Source organism: Podarcis liolepis (assembly GCF_965112155.1).
Source record: "Podarcis liolepis genome assembly, chromosome: 1".
Classification (NCBI taxonomy): domain Eukaryota; kingdom Metazoa; phylum Chordata; class Lepidosauria; order Squamata; family Lacertidae; genus Podarcis; species Podarcis liolepis.
This window is the reverse complement of record NC_139554.1, coordinates 62888322-62908595: the sequence shown is the minus strand read 5'-3', so window position 1 is coordinate 62908595 and position 20274 is coordinate 62888322. Positions and strand designations below refer to the sequence as shown.

Below are 20274 nucleotides of genomic sequence, written 5' to 3'. Positions count from 1 at the left end.
AGGAGCAGCGAGGAATGGAGCAGCTTATATTTGGGTATTTCCCCCCCCCCTCTCCAATTTTAAAGGTGCGGCTTATATTTGGGCCAATATGGTATTTTATTCATTTCTCTGTAAAAAATTATATCCTGCCCTTCCTCCAAAAGGATCCCAGGGTGGCAAATATCTTCAATAAAATACAATTACAGTGGTACCTCGGGCTACATACGCTTCAGGTTACATACGCTTCAGGTTACAGACTCCACTAACCCAGAAATAGTACCTCGGGTTAAGAACTTTGCTTCAGGATGAGAACAGAAATCGCACAGCAGCGGTGCGGTGGCAACAGGAGGCCCCATTAGCTAAAGTGGTGCTTCAGCTTAAGAACTGTTTCAGGTTAAGAACGGACCTTCGGAATGAATTAAGTACTTAACCCGAGGTACCACTGTAAAAGTAATTTTAAAAAGTCTAACAAAAACTAACACATGTAACTAAAGCAGAAATGTTTTCAGCAGACATCTAAAGGAATACAATTATGGCAGCTGCCTCATGTTTGGAGACTGGAAACTCTGAAGTACAGATGTGGCCATACGGCAATCCCTTAAGTAAACTGGTCCCAAGCATGTAAGGGCTTTATATACCAGTAGCAGCAACTTGAACTCGGCCCAATGGCAAACTGGCAGGAAGTGAAGATATTTGAGCACAAGTGTAATATGCTGATGGACATGGGTGTTGCTGTGCTCTAAACCACTGAGCTTCTTGGGCTTGACGATCAGAAGGTCGGCGGTTCAAATCCCTGCAACAGGGTTAGCTCCCATCGCTCTGTCCCTGCTGCTGCTGCCAACCTAGCAGTTCGAAAGCATGTCAGTGCAAGTAGATAAATAGGTGGGGGGGAAAGGTAAACGGTGTTTCCATGCGCTCTGGCTTCTGTCATGGTGTCCCATTGTACTAGAGGCAGTTTAGTCATGCTGACCACATGACTCGGAAAGCTGTCTGTGGACAAACGCCTGCTCCCTTGGCCTGAAGTGAGATGAGCACCGCAACCCCATAGTTGCCTTTGACTGGACTTAAACGTCCAGGGGTCCTTTACCTTTTTACCTTTATGCTGATGGACTCTACCTGACAAACTGTCAGCAATCATCCTGGAGCATTCTGCACTAACTGCAGTTTCTGGAGCAGACAAAAGGGAAGCCCCATATAGAATGCATTGCAGTAGCCCAGTCTTGAGGTTTCCAATTCCTGAACCACTGAGGTCAAGCTGGCCTAGTCCAGGAACGATTGCAGTTGCCTAACCAGCTGAAGCCTGTGAAAAGCTCTCCTACCCAACAAGGTCACTTGGGTCACTCTACTGACAATGCTGGATCCAGGAGACCTTTTGGGCTGTCTTCTGGAGGCACCACAACCACACTCACTGCAGGCAGTCAACCACTTTCTTGGACATGAGAACCATCCATTAGTTATCAACATTTCTGGCAGATGCCCATGGAATCCCTGCTGAATGATTCTGTGCAGTTTTGGCACAATCGCCATCACCTTGTACATTGATACGGGTTGGTTCTATTCTTCATCTTACCTACTAGTTTCCCAGTGTGCCTGGTCAGGATTGGCATCTGGTTCTGAGTAAGCCAACTGAAAACTAATCCAGGCAAGGCTGAAAAACATCTGATAATTTGCAAATGCTATAGCTTGAGAGACAAGGGAGAAAGAAGGAGAGAGACACACACAGAAGGGTCTCATACATTGATTTCAGATGTAGATGCCTACAAAGGGTGCAGCATGCATGCACACTGGATCGAAACTGTTTCACAGTGATTTCATCTGGATCATCTGCAATTAATGAGTAATGAAATGGTATTAATTCTGGAGTACACTGCTAGTGTGGAAGTAACCATCCCTTGCTCACTCATGTTTCTGTCTTTGTGAACTCTTATGTGCTGTCCAGAGAAAGTTTCTGAATAAAGGCAGGCCTCGCCACTCGCATCGTCTCTCCCCATATCTGGAATTGGGGGTGGAAACTGGTGTCAGCAAGTAGGGAAGAAACCCTGGAAACTGCCTTATGCGGAGTCACGCCATTTGGCCATCCAGTGCAGCGCTGTTTACACTGGCAGGCAGCAGCAGCTCTCCAGGATTTCAGACGGGGTTATCTACCAGCCCTGCTTGGAGATCTTTGGTACTGAACCTGGAACCATCTCCAGGCAAAGCAGATGCCCTACACTGAGCTATGGCCCTTCCTCATTCATCTCCAGGGAACTACCTGAACCTATCTAGCAGCACAGTTTGAATTCCCTCAGAAATGGCTGCCTTCTACTCCTGTGAGCTTCTCAAGCTACAGTTCACAGGGTTCTTCTTTTTTGAGGGGGGTGGGTGATGTGCTTTGGATGCATGGTGTGTATGAGAACTAAGAGAGGATTTGAACCCTTGTCTGACCCTCAAGCCAATACACAGCCTCATAGGAGGTGCATCATGTCTTGTATGTGTGGCAGAAGCTGTCCGTGCTTGAATTCCCCCCTCTGTGCAAATGGCCCACCCTGGTGCCCACCGTGCCTGCCCTAGGCCTTGTTGCCTATAGTGTTAGGCCTGCCTCTGATAAAAAGGATTGGGGCCTGCTCTGAAAGAACAGAGGAAATACAACTCTTTGGGTTCAGGCCAGTATATCTCACTCAGGGCTGCAGATAAAATCGCTACTTAACTCTCAATATGAGGCAATTGAAAAAGAGCTGTTCACTATTGTTTATTTAATGAAAAGAGATAAAAAGAAAGGCCTTTTCTTTGAGATTCAACAACACGGAACAATTTTCCCTCTGTAGTACTGCCACTTAGTGTTCAACTTCACTGAATCACAGCTGGAAAACCCATTTTAAAAAATTGCACTCTCTGTTAGAGTCCTATTTTTCTTGCTACAGGGAGGATGTCATCATTCGAAGACTGTAAATTGTGGTTGGCATAACAAGCCAAAAGTCTCGAGCGTTTTATTTTTTTACAAATCACTTGACGGAAGGCATAAGGTTGTGTGCCATGGCAGGAGATGAGAAAAGATCCTCCTGCTTATTTAAATGTGTATTTGGTAACAACTTTGTGGTGGTACTACTTTTAAAAAGTCATGGGAAATGGGCACTGGCTGCATTTGTGGACCAAGACTAAACACAAGTCGTCTCCCCAAAGTTTGAAATTGAAATAAATGAGCCGCTTGCCCTGTTCTGCTTATTTGTCCAGGCGCAACCAGGCTTTTGCACAATACGCACTTGCTTGTCACTCCTAAGAGAGAGTGTAAAGAAAGACAACTTTCAGTAAAGATTTGTTTTTAACACTTGTGTTCTACATTTGTTTCCCTTAACGGTTCATTGCTTGGACCCAGAGTCCAAAAAACTGGTTTTCTTGTTTCAGTCTCAGTAAACTCAACTGTTTCAGTCTCAGTAAACCCAAAAGGTACAGCACGGAAGAAAACTGAACTTCACAAGAGTTGTAGCTATCTAGAATAAGGTCAAGCTATTTTCTTTGGGAAAAGAGGTCAACAGGATGCTACGAGAGCTCTGAGCAGAAGATATCTTTAGCCCGGGCTGTAATGCTTACTCTTGTTTTAAGTGGCTGCTTCTTTAATATCTACAGATGTTGCTTCCAGCCTTTGATTTATGGCCGCATTGGAAATTTTGCTCAGTATGCTGAGCATCGTGACAGAGGCTCCTGTGTGAGCGGATATATCCCTTTTAATAGGTTAATTACTAACCTGCATTGACTTGTTTTCACATAATTGTTATGAGCACTCAGCCCCCTCCCCTGCAAAATTGCAGCTTAATGGAACACCTCTTAATCATCTCTAGGAGAGGTTTATATACTGGCACGCTCCATCTTACCAAAAACCGAACTGTTTTCTCCTGAGTGTTTTGCTCTGAATATGAACTTAAGGAACAGAGCTCTGGCTTAGGGGAAAAAAAGAACAAACTCTCTTTGTATGTCACTAGTACAAGGGGTACCAAAATAACATGCCCTTTACTTTTCACCCTTGGGGCCAAGCTACACATGTGTATAATATAGTCCTGTCATTTTTTATTTTTTTTATTTTAATTGTAAACAAAGAATAGCTTTGACAGGCTGCAATTTTGCAGGGAAAAACAGCATGCAATATATGGATTGCCCCTTATTTAATAAGCAGCAGATCAACATTAAACCAAAGTCCATTGAGCGTGTTTACAGTCTGTATGCTGTAAACTAGTTAAATTTAAGTATTTGTATTACAGTTAGTTCAGACCATCTGAAGGTCATGGGTCTTTTATAAACTCAGCTTTTGTGCTGTGCTGTAGTCGAGGGAGTGACATCCCTTTGAGGAACATAGGATAAGACTGTGAAGATATGTCCCATCTTCTACGAAAAACCCCTTAGTGTTGTTATGGGCCTATGACAGCGAAGATCATGTAGGGGCTGAGGTCACTCCCTTGGTCTTTTGGATAACATGCCCTCCCAAATCCCCTTTCCACAGTGGTGTGGAGCAACATAACATCTCTTTACCCAGACCTGTGGGTAAACATCTATTGTTGCTCTACTGCTGGGCGTGGGACAGAAATAAAGGAGGAAGCATCAATCTCATGCCATGCACACACGGGGGGGGGGGGAGAGAATAGTGTCATTTTTCTCTATCCACTTTCCCAATTTTGTGCTCAATTTTGTGCATAATTTTATACACTGTAAGTTGTATCCAGCTAACATTTACTCAGAGCAGAACTAATTGGATACAACCCGTCTGTTATGGAAATTTCTCTTTTCTACACTTGCACTCCAGTGCATTATGCCCAACAAAGGGATTAAGTCTCCCCTTGCATCAATGCTGGCTGCTTAGCACATGATCCCATGTCCTGCTGTCATACCATGGGAGAGCAGCTGGTGCAGAGAAATAACAACTTGTCCAAGGCAGGGCAACTATTTGCCCACTGAGTTCTTCAAAACCAGAAGCTTCAGAGAATGCAACAAATCTGGGACAACATCCGCAGCTCTTTCCACTGAAGAATGCCTGGTCTCTCTCTGGCCATATCTGTGATATTAGTTATAATGACAACTTTTTAAGATATACTAGTATTGACTTTCATCAGGTGTGTTTCTCATCGCTGTAAGGCTGGTCAGTTCCTCCAGTCCAACATGTTGCACTAAGGCAGAAGAGTCCATAGCTAAACATCCTGGACAGGGCAGTCTGTGATCTCTCTCTGTGTGTTGTCAGATGAAACCCAAACAAAGCTCTCTGTCTTTGGAAAAATATAGTGAGTAAACAAATCAACCCCTGTGTTGCAAAAATGAGCCAGCAATATCAAAAGCAACACGATGGCCAGAAACAATAACAATGTGAAAAACCTTATGGAATAATTCGAAACATCAAAACTAACAAACTTAAGTCTCTTAAAGTCCTTAAATGAATCACAGTGCCAGACTTTACCCAGCGGAGAAAAATATAAACAGTGAGCCACAACCTGTTTAAGTGGCTGAAGTACAGATACTATGGTAGCTTGTAGATCACTATAATTAAGGTTACTATCCTGTCTATATACTGTGGGCTTCCCACAGGCCTCTGGTTGGTCATTGTAAGAAGATGATGCTGAACTAGATGGGCCACAGGTTTGGCTCAGCAGGATCTTATGCTCTAAAGAAGCTTTCAGAAATTTGGAGGAGCTAAGAATCTTCCATTCCTGGAGAATTACAGGGTTGAATCCAGAGGTAGCTTGTCATGCTTTGGTCTTGCAGTAATGGGATTCTGTTTATTAATTACATGGACTTCTAGCTTTCATTGTGTAGCCCTCACAAGGCAGTGCACAAATAAAACCAAAACACAGCCTGGGACTAACTTGTCTCATTCATTTTAGTGGGATGGGCAGGGCAATCTTAACCCCCTGATTCACTCTGCTAGAGGGGTTTAGGATGTGGCAGAGGTGTCCCTCCATCAAGCTTGGACTCAGAGGAAGTTGAGGAGCAATTGTGGCAGATCCACTGCTGCGTTTGGAGGAATGCCTCAGCAGATGATCTTTCTATGCAAGCAAGAAGGAGGACCTTCAGATATCCTTGTCCCAGATTGTTTTAAAGTAAAAAGAGACCAGCACTTTTAATTACGTTGGAATTGGGGACCCAGTTAATAACTGGGCAGCTACATTCAGAAGTTTCCAAACACAGGCAAAGCCATGTTTCAAGTATTAGACACTATGTAATTTTAGCAGAATGTTTCAAGAGCACAGGTAACTATGACAAGATCCATTTTATTCAGGCAGGGTAATAGCTGAAACACCAAAGGATGATTGGTGAAAGGTGCTTTGTGCAATGGACACTTGAAAGGTCAGATCCAATAGCAACCCCAAGCTGTCAACCTGATCCTTTAGGATTAGTGTAGCTCCATCCCAAAGTGTTGGAATGCCAGCTTCCCAAAATGTATTTATTTATGTAGATCATTTGTATTCCACGCTTTGTCTCAAAGAGACACTCAGGGCAGCTGTAAACTTAGCCATCTAAAGCTTTGTTGGCTGGATTGAGACCCAGTTTATCAGCACTCATCTAGCTCGTTACAAGTCCTGGCACTTGCTGAGAGTGTCCAGTGCCTCACCTGGACTAGATGAAAAGGAGAATCTAGGTGCAGATCTCCAGATTTCCACATGACTACCAGCAGCAGTTTTGTGAATATGTTTAATAGCACTGGAGGCAAGAGGCAACAAAAAAAGCTGGATCATCCCAGACAGGTGATCTGGAAGGATACTATGTCAATAGTACTCTAAGCCATGGAGAGGTCCAGGAGAAACAACTGTGTTGCATTTTCCCCTGATTATCCCCCAGTGCAACTGTTCTAAAGCAACCAAAGCAGTTTCAGTCCCCAAAGCAGAATGGAAGCCAGACTAAAATGGGTCAAGATAACCTGTTTCACACAGGGGTGCCTAAAGTTAGGCAGTCACTTCCCACTCATCCATCAAGATGACAAGTGAATGAACTATGTTCAAGAAGACAGGGAGAATGAGGAAAAGGTAGGGAAAGAGGGATGGTATGGAAAGCAGTTGACTGATTCCACAAGCAGCACACAATTAGAACAGCATATCTGTCTCTTTCTCATGAATAGATACATTTGAAAGCATTCCATCTAGCTATTTCAGATGTGAGAGCTACTTCCAGGATCATACTGATGACTTACATTTCTAATATGGAAAGTAGGTTCAAGACATGGGCATGACCCCAAAGGAGTTCTTGCATCTGGAATTGGTAGTTGGAAAGGTTTCATAAATAGCCCTACAGTCATAAGAAAGACAGGGATATGCTGGTCTGCTTCCAGACTGCACATATCTAACAGCAGATAGCACTGGCTCTCTTGTTTTTGGCTATTACCCTTTTCCATGACCAGAAAACTTTTTAAAACTACATTTGTACCATTGAACCTATACATCCATTTGTCATAATGACCATTTCAATTTCTTACCATTTCTTTTTATATTTATTTATTTATATCCCGCCCTTCTTCCCAAAGGAGTCTGGAGTGGCAAACGAGATAAAATAAAAACATACTAAAAACAATTCCAAGACAGATGCAGACTGTGAAAAATCTCCAGTTAAAAGACTTGTTGGAAGAGGAAGGTCTTCAGTAAATGCTGAAATGGCAAAAGGGGTAGTTCCAAAGGGTATATAAAGTGTCACAATCTTTCAGGTAACCAGGTCCCAAGTGCAGTAGGGCTTAATACCCCCAAACCAGTGCTTTGAACATAACCCAGTAGCTAACTGGCAGCCAGTGCAGTCCTTTAAACAGCCGGGCTAATGTGCTGGTGATATCCTGCCCCAGTCAAGCCACTGCGTTTTGCACTAGCTGCAACATCTGGACCAGCCTCAAGGGCAGCCCCCCCCCCCACAGTATATTGCAGTAATCCAGCCTGGAGGTTACCAGCATATATGGACAACAGTGCTCAGGCTTTCCCAGTTCAAGCAACAACTCTAAATGTCTTTTCAGCTGAAGGTGGTAGAAGGCACTCTGGCCACTGAGGCCACCTGAGCTTCTAGTGACAAACAGGGCAGCAAACAAAATATATTCATGAATTTCACTTCAAAGTTTTGTTTGTTTCTAGCCACCCTACAATTATCTTATTTTATTTTAAAATTTTGGATCCTAAAACTGGGAACCAAAGAAGGGACATGAAGGTATGAAATGCACACTTGTGGGTTTGTTTGTTTTTACTGCAGTTTTTCCCAGATTGTCTCTTCAGCAGGAAGCACTGCTACCTCACAGATCAACTTATTCTCCCCAGCTAATGTTAACAGTTCATTTCCCTCCAGTTCTAACTTCCTTGTTTGCAGCCAGTAATTTAGAGCCAGCACCTGTTCACATCTTTAGACCTGTGTCATAAAGAAACAAATGCTTAAGATAAGAGCACATTGAACAATGTGTCAATGCAATATCACAAACCACTACAAGACTATCTCCAACCCCCCCCCCCCCATCCAAACAACCCAGTAAAACAAGTTTTGGTTCCTTCCCACCTTTTTCAGTGGAAAAAAATAGTCAAATGTCAAGGATTAGTATCAATAACTAGGTGCATGTTTATCTTTCTGCTCTTGCCAGCAGGGTACTATTTGCAAATTAAATTTCTTGGGTCTTGCTACAGGTGGCCACCAAAGCTTGGTTCCATGCTGAACGTGTGCATTAGATGCTGAAGATGCAAAACCTCATAGAGGATTTGTTTTCAGTTTAAATAAAAAAATCCATTTGGAAGGAAACAATTTAGCAGGAAGGCGTGCGAGGATGTGAAAGAATGGCTGCTCCCACTGTGTTTATGGTTGGTTTCATACATGCTTCACTTCAAGGCACCACACCTTATTCTCAGTAATATTTTGCATTCTCTGGAGCTTCTGCCCAGTGGAAAGTTCACTTTGCATTCTAATGTGGCCCAAATGTTACTAATGAATTGCCTTGTCATCCTGACTTTTGTTCTGTACTCTCTACATCCAGATTTCTTGTTTGTCTGGTCCTTATGACTGCAACGTAGTGTATAAATGTGCACAATATTTTGCAAACTAACAGCTCCCTGGGGAGAAAGAGCTTGTGGCCGCAAGAGGGGTGGGGGTAAAGTGAAAGGATTGCCCTCACAGAAATAAATCCTTTCAGGTTTCACTGTCAGAGAGTAATCCTTTACTTTCATTTTTCTGGACCAGAATTATGGTGCCACTGTGTTGGCAGAAAGGCCAGCCAATCCAATGCTTAACCCTGGAAGGGAAATTCTCACAATAAGAAATTTAAAGTCAGGAGGAGATGGCAAACACATCCCCAACAACATCCCTGGGAATGCCACCACAGCCCACCAATCACAGCCAGTGCTAGTAAAGACATCAACACAGGGAAGGAGCCAATGAACTAACAACAGGAATATGCTCAAGGCATATGTCTCACTACACACAAGGCAACAACCACTCATATCAACCCCAATGGCACAGCCAGCAATGACCAGTCCAGATTTTTAATCCCTTTGTGCTTTATGACAACCACTGTTTTGGAGCACAAATGGAAGGAGGGAGAGGTCGTACAATGTGACACCTGCACAACTACCTGCCTGCACATAGCATACACCGCTCCCCCCCCCCCCCGGCTTGGAAAACGGTTCAAAACCCACCTAAGGAAAAGAAAGATTCATTTTTTTGCCAAGCAGCCAAGGGAATGGGGCACACACACACACACACACACACACACACACTGACAGCCACTGCCATTAATGAATCACTGAACAGGGCATAGGACTAGCAGAAGCAGGAGACAAGAGTTTGAGCCCTACCAGGGGGAAGCGACCCCACACACCGTTAGCATGCCTGGCAGGGAGGAATGTCATATCAGGGTTAATGAAAGGAAGAGAGAGCACCCTGGACTCAAACCCACAGCACAAATGTCACACAGCAGTTCCCTAGCCACTCAGCCATAGTAGCAAGCAGCAGTCTTTACCTGCCCCACTCCCTGACAGATAAGATGTCAGGTATAGTGCAGGTGGTTTGGCTTGGGGAAACAGCTTTACAGGCCAAATTAGGCCCACAGACCAGAGGTTTCCCCATTGCTGCTGTAACTTGGCCAGCAATGACAGTGCTTAGAGAAAAGTGTCTGATTTTTGCCAGCAGAGTTTGCCTGCATGTGGGGATGAGAGCCTTCTCTGCATTTCCGCAGAGGAGGATGTTACAGAATTGCGGTTCAAAGACACGGTATTCACATTTGGCAAAGTGACAGTGGGGAACAATGGGAGAGTTGGAGCAATAATCCATTATGCTACAGCATGTGTTTTCCTGCAGCCCGTGATTACATGCGTCCCTGCCTCCACGTCTTTCCCTCTTCTCTCGCATTCGCACTGCCAGTTCCTTGGGGGCAGAGACGTGTCCCCTTGTACTTTGCAAAGCGGCACGACCCCTGAGGGACATAGTAGTGGTAGAAAAAAGATACTGCACTTTTGCTCTGTTAGGTTTTGCATCACAATGTGACATCATCAATATCAGCGCATCATGACCATAGTGTTTTGCCAGTGCAGTTAATAGAAAGAACCTCCCTCATGCTGGTTACAGGGTCACATTTTGGTGTCTTTCTTCTTACATTTTCTTCCAAATATGAAGTAGTATAAATCCATATACTGCACTGTATTACAGAATACATCTAACTCATCTGTACAACTAGTTTAAACACACATAACAAACATGTAACAGGACAGTATCACGGTCTGAAAAATTGTGAAACTTGCTCTGGGTCGCTGAGAGCATTCTGTGAGTTCTCTAATTGTTCTGAGGTAAAATAGAAGACAGAAAAAGACAGGTGCTCTATGTGAAGCCACAAGTGTTTCTCCACTGTCAGCTGTCTTTCCTATTGGACAGCATTGGGTTTCTGAAGGATAATGGACTTCACCCATAGTCTTGAGAACAGATACTTCTAAACACATACAAAATCAGCAATGCTTGCAATCTAAATATGTGCTCTGAATGGCTTTTCTAGAATTCTCTTCCCCAACCTCACCTCCTCCCTGCCTATGTCAAGCTCTTCACATATTTAGGGCTCCGAGAAAAACTGAGTGGGAACATCACTACTTGCACACATGTAATCCCACGAGCAGAACCAACAGGATAAATGGCCACACCCCCTGGATTGACATAATTATTATCAGCATGGGAAACAGGACCACACGAAGAGATGGAGCTCACTGCCAAATCCAAGCTGCATCTTGGACTCTTGCCACTGATGTATATAACTCTCTGTGACACGGCAGCAGCATCCAATAATCTTCACATAGTTCTATGTATGTTAAGGACTATGTGCCTATCCATATATTAATATACAGTGACTGCTAAACTGCCCCACCGCCATGCTCACTCTAGCTGGGCCTGCCTCACCACTTTTGATGTTATGATCAAGAGCTGGGAAAGAGTACAGTGATACCTTGGTTTTTGAACAGAATGCATTCCGGGAGTCTGTTTGACTCCCAGAACCATTCAAAAACCAAAGCGCAGCTTCTGATTGGCGGCAGAAGTATCCTGCAGCCAGTCGGAAGCCATGGAAGCCGCGCTGGATGTTCGGCTTCTGAAAATCATTCAAAAACCGGAACTTCTGGGTTTCAATCGTTCGGGAGCCGATTTGTTCGGGAGCCAAGGCTTCCAAGGTACGACTGTATAGGCAAAAGTAGTTCAAGGAAGGAGTGGGTTGTTGGAAGTGCAAATATTGATTCTGGGGAACTTCAAATATTGAACCTGTGGTTTTCTGGAGCACAGAAGAAGTCTGTCTCCCCGTATGCCTTCTTTGTTTATCGGAGTCAATGGTATGAGAAGGTGATAACAGGCTTCCTGTAAGATTTCAACACAGACCTCTAGCAAAGTAGAAGTTCAAAACAGGCACAAACAACAGCAGGCAAGTGACCCAAAATGGAGTCCTTTTGTATCAAGAGGAGACAAAGTGCTTAGGACTTTCTAAACCAGGATGACCAGTGCCTTTTTGGTATTTGCTCCAGTGTCCAATCCAAGAAGCAGACTCTGATGCAACCTGGGACTCTCCATTTCCCCCCTTTTCTTTTTCCATTTTCACGCTGCTTTTCTCCTCCTCCTTTGGTGCCTCCCTCCTTCCTTTCCAACCCCATAGCAATGGTTGCCTGGAGCCATCCATGCTCTCCTTATCCTTCTCTAGATGCCCACATACACCCTAAGTAGCATTTTTTAATATAAAATAAAACCTTTCTTTCATCACCCCATCCAGGTGAAACTTATTGCATCTGCCACATGCTAAAAACAGAAGTCTGGCCAGAAGGTAAAGATTGTAAAAATGGTTCTGCAAAGAGCCATTTAAAAGAATGGGAACAGGGGGAATATTTATTAAGAAATGTCATGCTTACAAAATTTCTGAAGGGTATTAAAACAATTAAAAGATCAGGCTAAAATCATTTACAACCAGGGAGATAAAAACATTAAACCATATAGAAAGTTTGCAGGAATAAAAAGGGTGGGTGGAAGCATGTCTGAATCTTTAAAGAAAAGGAGCCAAATACACCTCTCTAGCAAGAGAGCTCTGTATTCTGGGTGGCAATATGAAAAAGGTCCCGTCTTGCATCTTAGGTTCAACCAACCATGTTTCTGAAAGTGGTGGGAAGCATAGCAGAGCCTCTAATGTTGAATATGGGGTGGGGGGATATCATAGAAAGATGGTGTTGGAAAGGGTCTTGGAGGTCCTGTAGACCAACCTCACGTCCGACGCAGGAAATCCACCACTACAGCATCCTTGATAGGTTACTTGCTTGATAGGTTATTTGCTTGTAATTAGAACCCTTTGGTTCATTGTCTCTTCCGTCATTCAGATAGCCTGCTCCCAAACAGTCTGGGGCTTTGAAGTTAACTCCAAGGATTGAGCCTTGACATGACCTGAGAGCCAGTGCAGGTAATGAGTAATAGTATCAGTAAAGTGAGTGTCAGAGACCAGACAGGCCACTTCATTTTGAACGCATATGACCTCCCTTCCGTCGGAACCCTCTCAACGTTCTGATGGCTAATGTGACAGATCTCCAAAGATCTCCCAAGCGTTTGCTCCCAGGGAAGGTTGTCGCATTACAATATTAAACTTTCTCTTAAGAAGATAAAGACCTGTTGATTGTTTGCATGAAATATTATTTGCAAGCAACCAGGCTTTGAGCCAAATTCTGAGAGGAGCCAAGCCCTGAACAACTGTTTTCACCAAACAGGCTCGACTTTTTGGAGAGTTGCAGGTACTTGGAAAAATCCCTTGGAATTTCGCAGGGAATGTGACCTGTGCATTGTTCATACACATAGGCTTGAGGACTGACAGGGGGGCCAAAACCAACATATTTTGTGGATTTCCTCTAATCAGCCCAATTTGCTTTTCTCACTCGTGTTTGCTACAGTGATGAGGAGAGTTTGGTTCTCTGTTTTAAGCTAATTGAGAGTGACCCTCATGTTCTTGTCATGCTGCCAGTGCAGCTGTCATAAAGCATGTTTCAGGACCCCTGGAAACACCCTATTTGTGCAGTAGTTTCTCCCTATGCAGAGAGTTATTTCCTGCTTTTAATAATGATTTTGCTCTGCGGTGGAAGTGGGCGAAAGGCAAGGGAGGGGGAAGCTGGGTCTTAAATCAATACTGCTGGAGAAATCTGCTTCCACAAAGAGCATGTTTCCTCTTAGAATTGCAAACGAACATGAACAAACATCCCCTCCTCACACTCAATTCTTTGGTTTGTTATTTTGTTTGCGTGCCTATAAAACCAGAAGCTTGGATGGGAAGAGAAGAGTTAAAAAAGAAAAAGCCATATGGCAATAGCAGGAGGTCTGGCCACCCCACCTTAGGCTCGTGACAACATGCCCTACATTTAACCTACAGTCAGGAACTAATTAACCACACAGATGGGAGTGAGCTAGCATATGTATTAAGAGGGAAAAAATTAATACCCCAAAGGTTTTAATCAGAAGCCTTGCCTCTTTCTGGGTTAGAAGCCTAAGCATTGCCATAGGAAACTGCAAAATATATAGATGGGGAGGCAGTGCCTGGTAGTGGTTAGAGAGTGGGGCCCTCTTCCGGCAACAGCACTGGGGTGTTGCATGACTATAGGTAAGTCACAAAAAGCTGCTTACCTGTTTCAGTCTGATCAACGGGGAACGGAGATCAGCACTCTGGGTTTTGTAGTCTGAGTATTGGGGCAATGGGAATGTTTTTGTAAAAGCAAAGGAAGTTTTAAAAGATGTCCCTGCTGTATGAACGTAGGGACACAGGGAAATGGAAGCTTAAGCTTAATTAACTTCTTATTTTGTACTACATGATTGAAGTGCCTTAATTTATAGATCGGTAGGTGGAGCTCCATACTTCCCCACCTTGTTTCTCAGAGGTGGTTGCGCCAATTTTAAAATCAGGGGTTCCTTTCCCTTTGAATACTGGTTGCTGGGGAGTACAGGTCTTGTGGTCCTTTCAGATGCTATCAGCCCTATCAAGTGGGGCAACTCCTGGGAGCTGAGACCTTCCCCCCATTTGGGGAGGCAGGCCCCCCAATGTCCCCCAAAAATTGGGGTGGAGGAGGCCAAACACAAGCTGAGTGCAGTGCCACTTCAATGGCCAGCTCATACTTGGTAGAGGAGGAGGCAGGAAGAGGAGGAGACACTGGCCACTGAAGCCACGCTCTGCCCACCCTCCTCCTGCTTGCATGGACAGAATAACCATAATAGTGCAATGTTGGATTCCTCCCTTTGCGTGGCTTGCAGCAAGTAGATAAACCCAAGCAACATTCTGTCCCCTTAAATTAGTGATGGCCAAAGGCCCCCCAGCTGTTTTGGGACTACAACTCCCATCATCCCTAGCTAACAGGACCAGTGGTCAGGGATGATGGGAATTGTAGTCCCAAAACAGCTGGAGGGCCGCGTTTGGCCATCACTGCATACACACTGTGAAGCTATTAGTTTTGTGTCTTTTGACTTTGGTTGTTACGTACATCCCTTATGTTGAACAAAATAACATAACAGTAAATTCCTTATACAAAGACAGAATTTCACATACAGGGGGAACCTTTGTCCAAACTGGACAATTAAAAAAAACCACTTTTTATTTTTTTTATTTTTTAGCACTAGGTGTATTTAAGATACAATGAGATTTATGTATTTTCTTCTTAATGTTGGCAAGTTACTTGCCTGCCATTGGCTGTGAGATCTGTCACAAAGCTCAGGTTTTCCCAACTTTTATCAGACAAGTTTTTGCCACGTGCCGTCTTTCTGGGATTTGCCCCAGCAAGGCATTACTTTTGATGGAAAGAATGTCAGAAGACACCAAAACCAGGTCCTAAATCTCAAGACAAGCCTGAAACAAACCAGGTTTTTCCTTTTGCCGAATGGTTTAAAATGGAAAGTTGGAAATACATAAATTAGGAGTGAAAGGTTCAAACAATTTCTCCGGCGGGGGGGGGGGGGGACTGAGTCCTTTCCTATCTGTGGAGAGAGAGAAACTTTTGCCTAAAGCCCCATTTAGCTTTGTATAAATAATTTATAGAAATGCATATGTATGTATACACTTATATATCTGATAAACGTATAAATCACTTTATATTATTTTTTGGTAGTGGTGTATTTATATACATTTGGGGGGCATGAATTCCTTAGCAGGGCTCATTATATACGACTGGAGCATGATGTTCTTTTATTAACCACAGCGGTTTGATCACAAGCTACTATTTGTTACTAAAATAAGAGTGGTGCCTGTGTGTGTGTGTGTGTGTGTGTGTGTGCGCATAAATATTCATAATTGTGGAATAAATCTCTTCATTTCAAGGAAGTTCCTGGGCCGGAGGTTTCTAGTGCTGATCTGTCAGAAAAGCATGTGATTTGACTGTAATGGTAACGAATGATCAAAAAGTACTAGTTGGGGCAGGAAACCACCAGGGTCTGCCTGCCCAGCGTTTGAGAGTGTATTAACACAGATCCATTAGCGCTGCACGCAGCCCTCACTGCAAACATCTCCCTGCTGCCAGGGGCTCCGGCGTAAATGACTGCGGCGAGGCTTTTCCTTGAACTCGGCTGTTGGCTAACTGGATCAGCATGGCAAGTCAATACACATTGTCCTTCTGGGTTGTGGTGGAATGTCCGGCTCTTCCTTCTGACTTTCTTCCAGAGGCCACCCACTATGGAACCAGCATGCAAGCTGGATCCCTTGCCCAAATAAGGAGAGCATCCTTTAATGGCTATGCTGAGCAAGGGACTGGACTGGGCATGTGCCGAGAGGGATCTTGGCATAGATCAGGGATAGCCAGGAAATGATTGGCAGCCCGACTGACAAATACAAGCCTTCAAACATGGAGAGAGAGGAAAAAAAGAACCTGTTGTTGTCAAATACCTGTTGAAGCGCTGTTAACTGGCATTTCCAGTTCAGCACGGCCTGCTGCAATCTCTTCCATTCCGAGGCCAGCTATGGCTAATAGCAAAGTGTTGGTTCCAACTCTTTGTCACCTTCACCAATGCCACCCACTGTCAGAATATCAGCAGAGGTAAGTATAGGGACATACATAGGAAGCTGCCTTATCAGACCATTGGGCCATCTAGCTCAATATTGGCTACACTGGCAGGCAGATGCTCTCCAGGGTTTTAGGCAGGGTTGTCTCCAAGCCTACACTGGAGACACCAGGGATTGAACCTGAGACCTTCTGCCTGCAAAGCAGATTCTCAACCACTGAGCTACAGGACTCCTCCTAGGTATGGTACTTGGAATAGGCTGAGGCTGAGTGGCCACCGTCCCCCTTGATTTCTTCCTCTCTCAAAAGTGGACCAGATGTTCACAACTGTGTCTGTCCCCTGGTATCCTGGACTCTGTGCCATTCCGCATTGATTTTTCTTTGCTGCGAAGGCACTGGGTGCATTTTCTAGTAGTGCCCTACAGATATGCTGTTTTGGTTGGCTGGAAAGGAATTGCCTTGTGCTGCAAATCTGGTGTGTAGCAGAGATGTCTCGACTCTGGTTTGCGCATCAGGCAGAACTCCCTATTAATATGAAAGAGCTTGAAAGCGAGTTGAATGTGCTCTAGTGGAGAAGTGAGGCACCTGTGGCCTCCAAGGTCTATGGCCTTCTAAACTCCAAACTCCCATCAGTCCTGGCTGGAACGGTCCAGGATATTGGGAGCAGCAACCTTGATTGCCACAGCTTTTCCATCCCTATTCTAGTGGTGTAATAGACTGGACTCTTCTCCTTTCTGCAGCCAAGCCCAGCAACATACTGCTACTATGGGAGGTGGAGATGAAAAGGATGTGGCAGTAGCAATACAGTCTGTGAGCCTTGAGGTAAGGAGTTACTGGAGATTTCTGGGTTTGGTTTAGCATTGCGTGAGAACAAGGCCATGGCCTTTCTCTGTGACTGGAGTAGTTTGTGGGGGGATTTAATCCTCTGATCCAGCAAGCCTAGTTCTGCTAGAGCATCACTTCCACCGCAGAGGCTCAGATTTAGCTTAGAGTTTTTCAGTTGGTATTCCCCAATATCAATACTTGAATTAAGTGAAGAATCCTAGAGTCATCTAGTCCAGTCCCCTGCGATGCAGGAATCCTGCCTGCAGCTGTCCCTGGGTGGACTTGAACCATCAACCTTCTGGTTAATAGCCAGAGTTCCAGTTAGGAGGACCACAATGGGCACTTGAGCAGTAGTTTAGGGGCAGGGCAAAACATGCTCCCATACCTAAGAGCCAACTCCAGGGGGGCGTGAGGTGTGGGCACCCACAATAATATAATGGTGGGGGCCAGGCACCCACAAAGTCAATGAAAAAAGCTGGCAGGCAGCAGCGGCGCTGCCTCCGAGAGAGAAGCAGTTCAGCTCCGCCCTCCTCAGATGTGGAGGCAAAGTCTTTCTGCCTCTGCATCCAAGCCCCTCCCATGGAAAAGCACGCCTCACTGGATGCGGGTAGCAGGAGAAACAAGAGTCGCCACCACCGCCAGCGGATGCAACGTGGACATGCGACATCACACGCACACGCCTGCACACAGTGCATGTGACGTCACACATACTATGTGCAGGTATGCACATGTGGCATTGCACGTTTGTGTTGCAGCAGCGGGCACCCACAATCCTGAGGGTGAGATGGTGCCCTTGCTCCCATATCCTAATTTAGGGTTTTCCTGAGAAGTAGCGGCCCCCAGCCCCTGTCCTGCAGTTTGTACTTCATTTTTTCTTAGGTTTCATCTGTCACAGTACTTCATGTGTGTTACTGGCTTCTGCCAATACTTTTGACTGCACATTGTGCTCCTGTTTGTGGTAGGCATGTTATTAATCTCCAAACAAAACCATAATGCAAAACTGGCATCAATAATAAATCATGGCTGTTGTCCAGTTGGGTAACAAGTGTTACTATCTACTCAATCAAAACTCAGAGAATGTGGCTTGTGATTTGCATTTTGTTCCTTAATATGCCTATAAAATTGGTCTGCTTCAGTGTGCAGGTCTAGTAGATTGCTCTAGAATGGGCTATCAAAAGAGGTACCTAGTAAAATTACTAGATGTAGGCTTTCCAAACAGCGCTGAGATTTAGGGTACCTGCTCAAAACTGGACATTATTCCCAAATATAATGCCTTCTTCATAAAACGTTCTGTTGATGCTGGATTATTCCCACTACACAACTATGATTTACAATTTGTTGACATCTTTATTGTTTAGTAAGGCTTTTCCTATAATTATTGCAACATAATTATCACTGGATAACATTGGATTGAAAATACTCGGAAGCAGCTTTGACAGCAAACCCATATGAATTACAATTCCATTTTTATGTGTCTAGCTTTTCCCAAATGATTTCTCTTGGGCTCAGCTGCAAAGGAAACTTTTCTGTAGAATTAAAAGGCCTCATTTGCATCAAAGGTATGAATTACAATAAGATTATGATAAAGTGAGTGATACATGCATTTTTTAAAATGCACAATTATTTTCCATTGTTTGTACAAGCTAGTTAATATTTACTAATTAGTGTTTCCATCACCCTGAAGATACAAAACCCTTCAAGGTCTGCTAGGACTCTGTCATGCTTTCAAACAAGATGAGTTAATCCATTTTTTAACTAACAACAATATACCAAGCTGGGGATGTGCATAGAGGTCTCCCATCGTCATTTAAGGCAAGGAGGTAAAATCTGTGGCAACGATTCCCATCATCCCTGACCATAGGCCATGCTAGGTGGGTCTAATGGAAGTTGGCCGACAATATCTGGAATGTTTGCACAGGTTTCCCACCCCTGATTAAGATACTTCAACCGGCGCATCAGATCCATATTGGAATGGGGAAAGTCCATCACAGTAATGAACTGTACCTTTCTCGGAGCTGTTGCATGAAGTGTTACAGATAGCAATGGTTGGAGGAACCACATCTCTGAGAACATCTGCCATGGTGTGCTTTGAATCCAGTTGCAGTTTGGGTCACCCTGGACATATCTACACACAGAGAGATCAAGGACATTTTGGTCAAGTGCAGTTAGCAAACAGCCAAAGAATGCCATGGCCCAAGACACATAATTGTCAAAAAGCAACACTGGCATGGTCTAATTTTCCCCTTGTACTCTACTGGTTAAAGAGGCATTTCTGTGCCAGCTAGCCTAGGGCTCATGATTTTCATAATTGGGCGTTGTTTTTCATAATGATGCCAGTGCTGAATGGGGGGGGGGAGTTTATTAAAGTTATTTTTAGTGGTCGGCCAAGTTTGAGAGCAACAGATCTAAAAACTGGCCATTGTGGTTTCTTGAGCATATGTGTGTGTGTCTTCCTTAACCTATATTTTGGAAAGCAGAATATGAGTCCATAAATTATAGGGATTGGGATGAGGGAAGGCAGGGGTGGGGTAATAGAATCAAGAATGGTAGAAAACATTTCACTTTCCGGCAGATGGCCAAAGGGCAAACATCCCATGAATGGCCAGTCAGCAAAATCTTTTGCAAGTACTTGCAGAGTAGTGGTTTAGCCCTATGCTTTAGTTGAGATGCCTTCATGGCAGGCAATTGCACTAGGTGACCCTCAGGATCCCTTCCAACACTACCTTTCTATGTTTCTGTGATTCTCTATATTCCAAGAACGTGGAAGTAGGTGGTGGGAATCTTCTGGGGATTTTGGAGGTGATGGGATGGATTGTCTTTCTATCCCATGCATCAGAAAGTGGGAAGGAAAGGCATGTACTATCCTGTGAACTCTATTGACAAGCACACTCATGGTCAAATAGTTTGATGTTTCTTATTTGATGGTTTATTATCTGAGCAAAACTGTAAACTGCCAAAGTGGGCAACCAAGACAATTGCTTCTTCCACTAGCAGTTTAGGAGCGCTCAGTTCATTAGCATGTGTTTTTGTGTGTGGT

At 44.2% G+C, this 20274-nt stretch overlaps 1 protein-coding gene across 7 annotated transcripts in view; it reads left to right on the top strand.

Annotated features, from left to right (window-relative positions):
• Positions 1-20274, top strand: part of BDNF (brain derived neurotrophic factor) — a 71397-nt gene that overhangs the window by 37619 nt on the left and 13504 nt on the right. The window contains exons 1-2 of one of the 7 annotated variants that reach the window (XM_083465482.1): positions 16070-16448; positions 17153-17234. The exons of 5 other annotated variants lie outside the window; for them this stretch is intronic. In XM_083465482.1, coding sequence (XP_083321608.1) covers positions 16372-16448; positions 17153-17234 — 159 coding nt within the window. In that variant the 5' untranslated portion in view covers positions 16070-16371. Of the gene's footprint in view, positions 1-16069; positions 16449-17152; positions 17235-20274 lie in introns of those variants that run through there. One more of the 7 variants, XM_083465483.1, reaches the window with a different exon arrangement.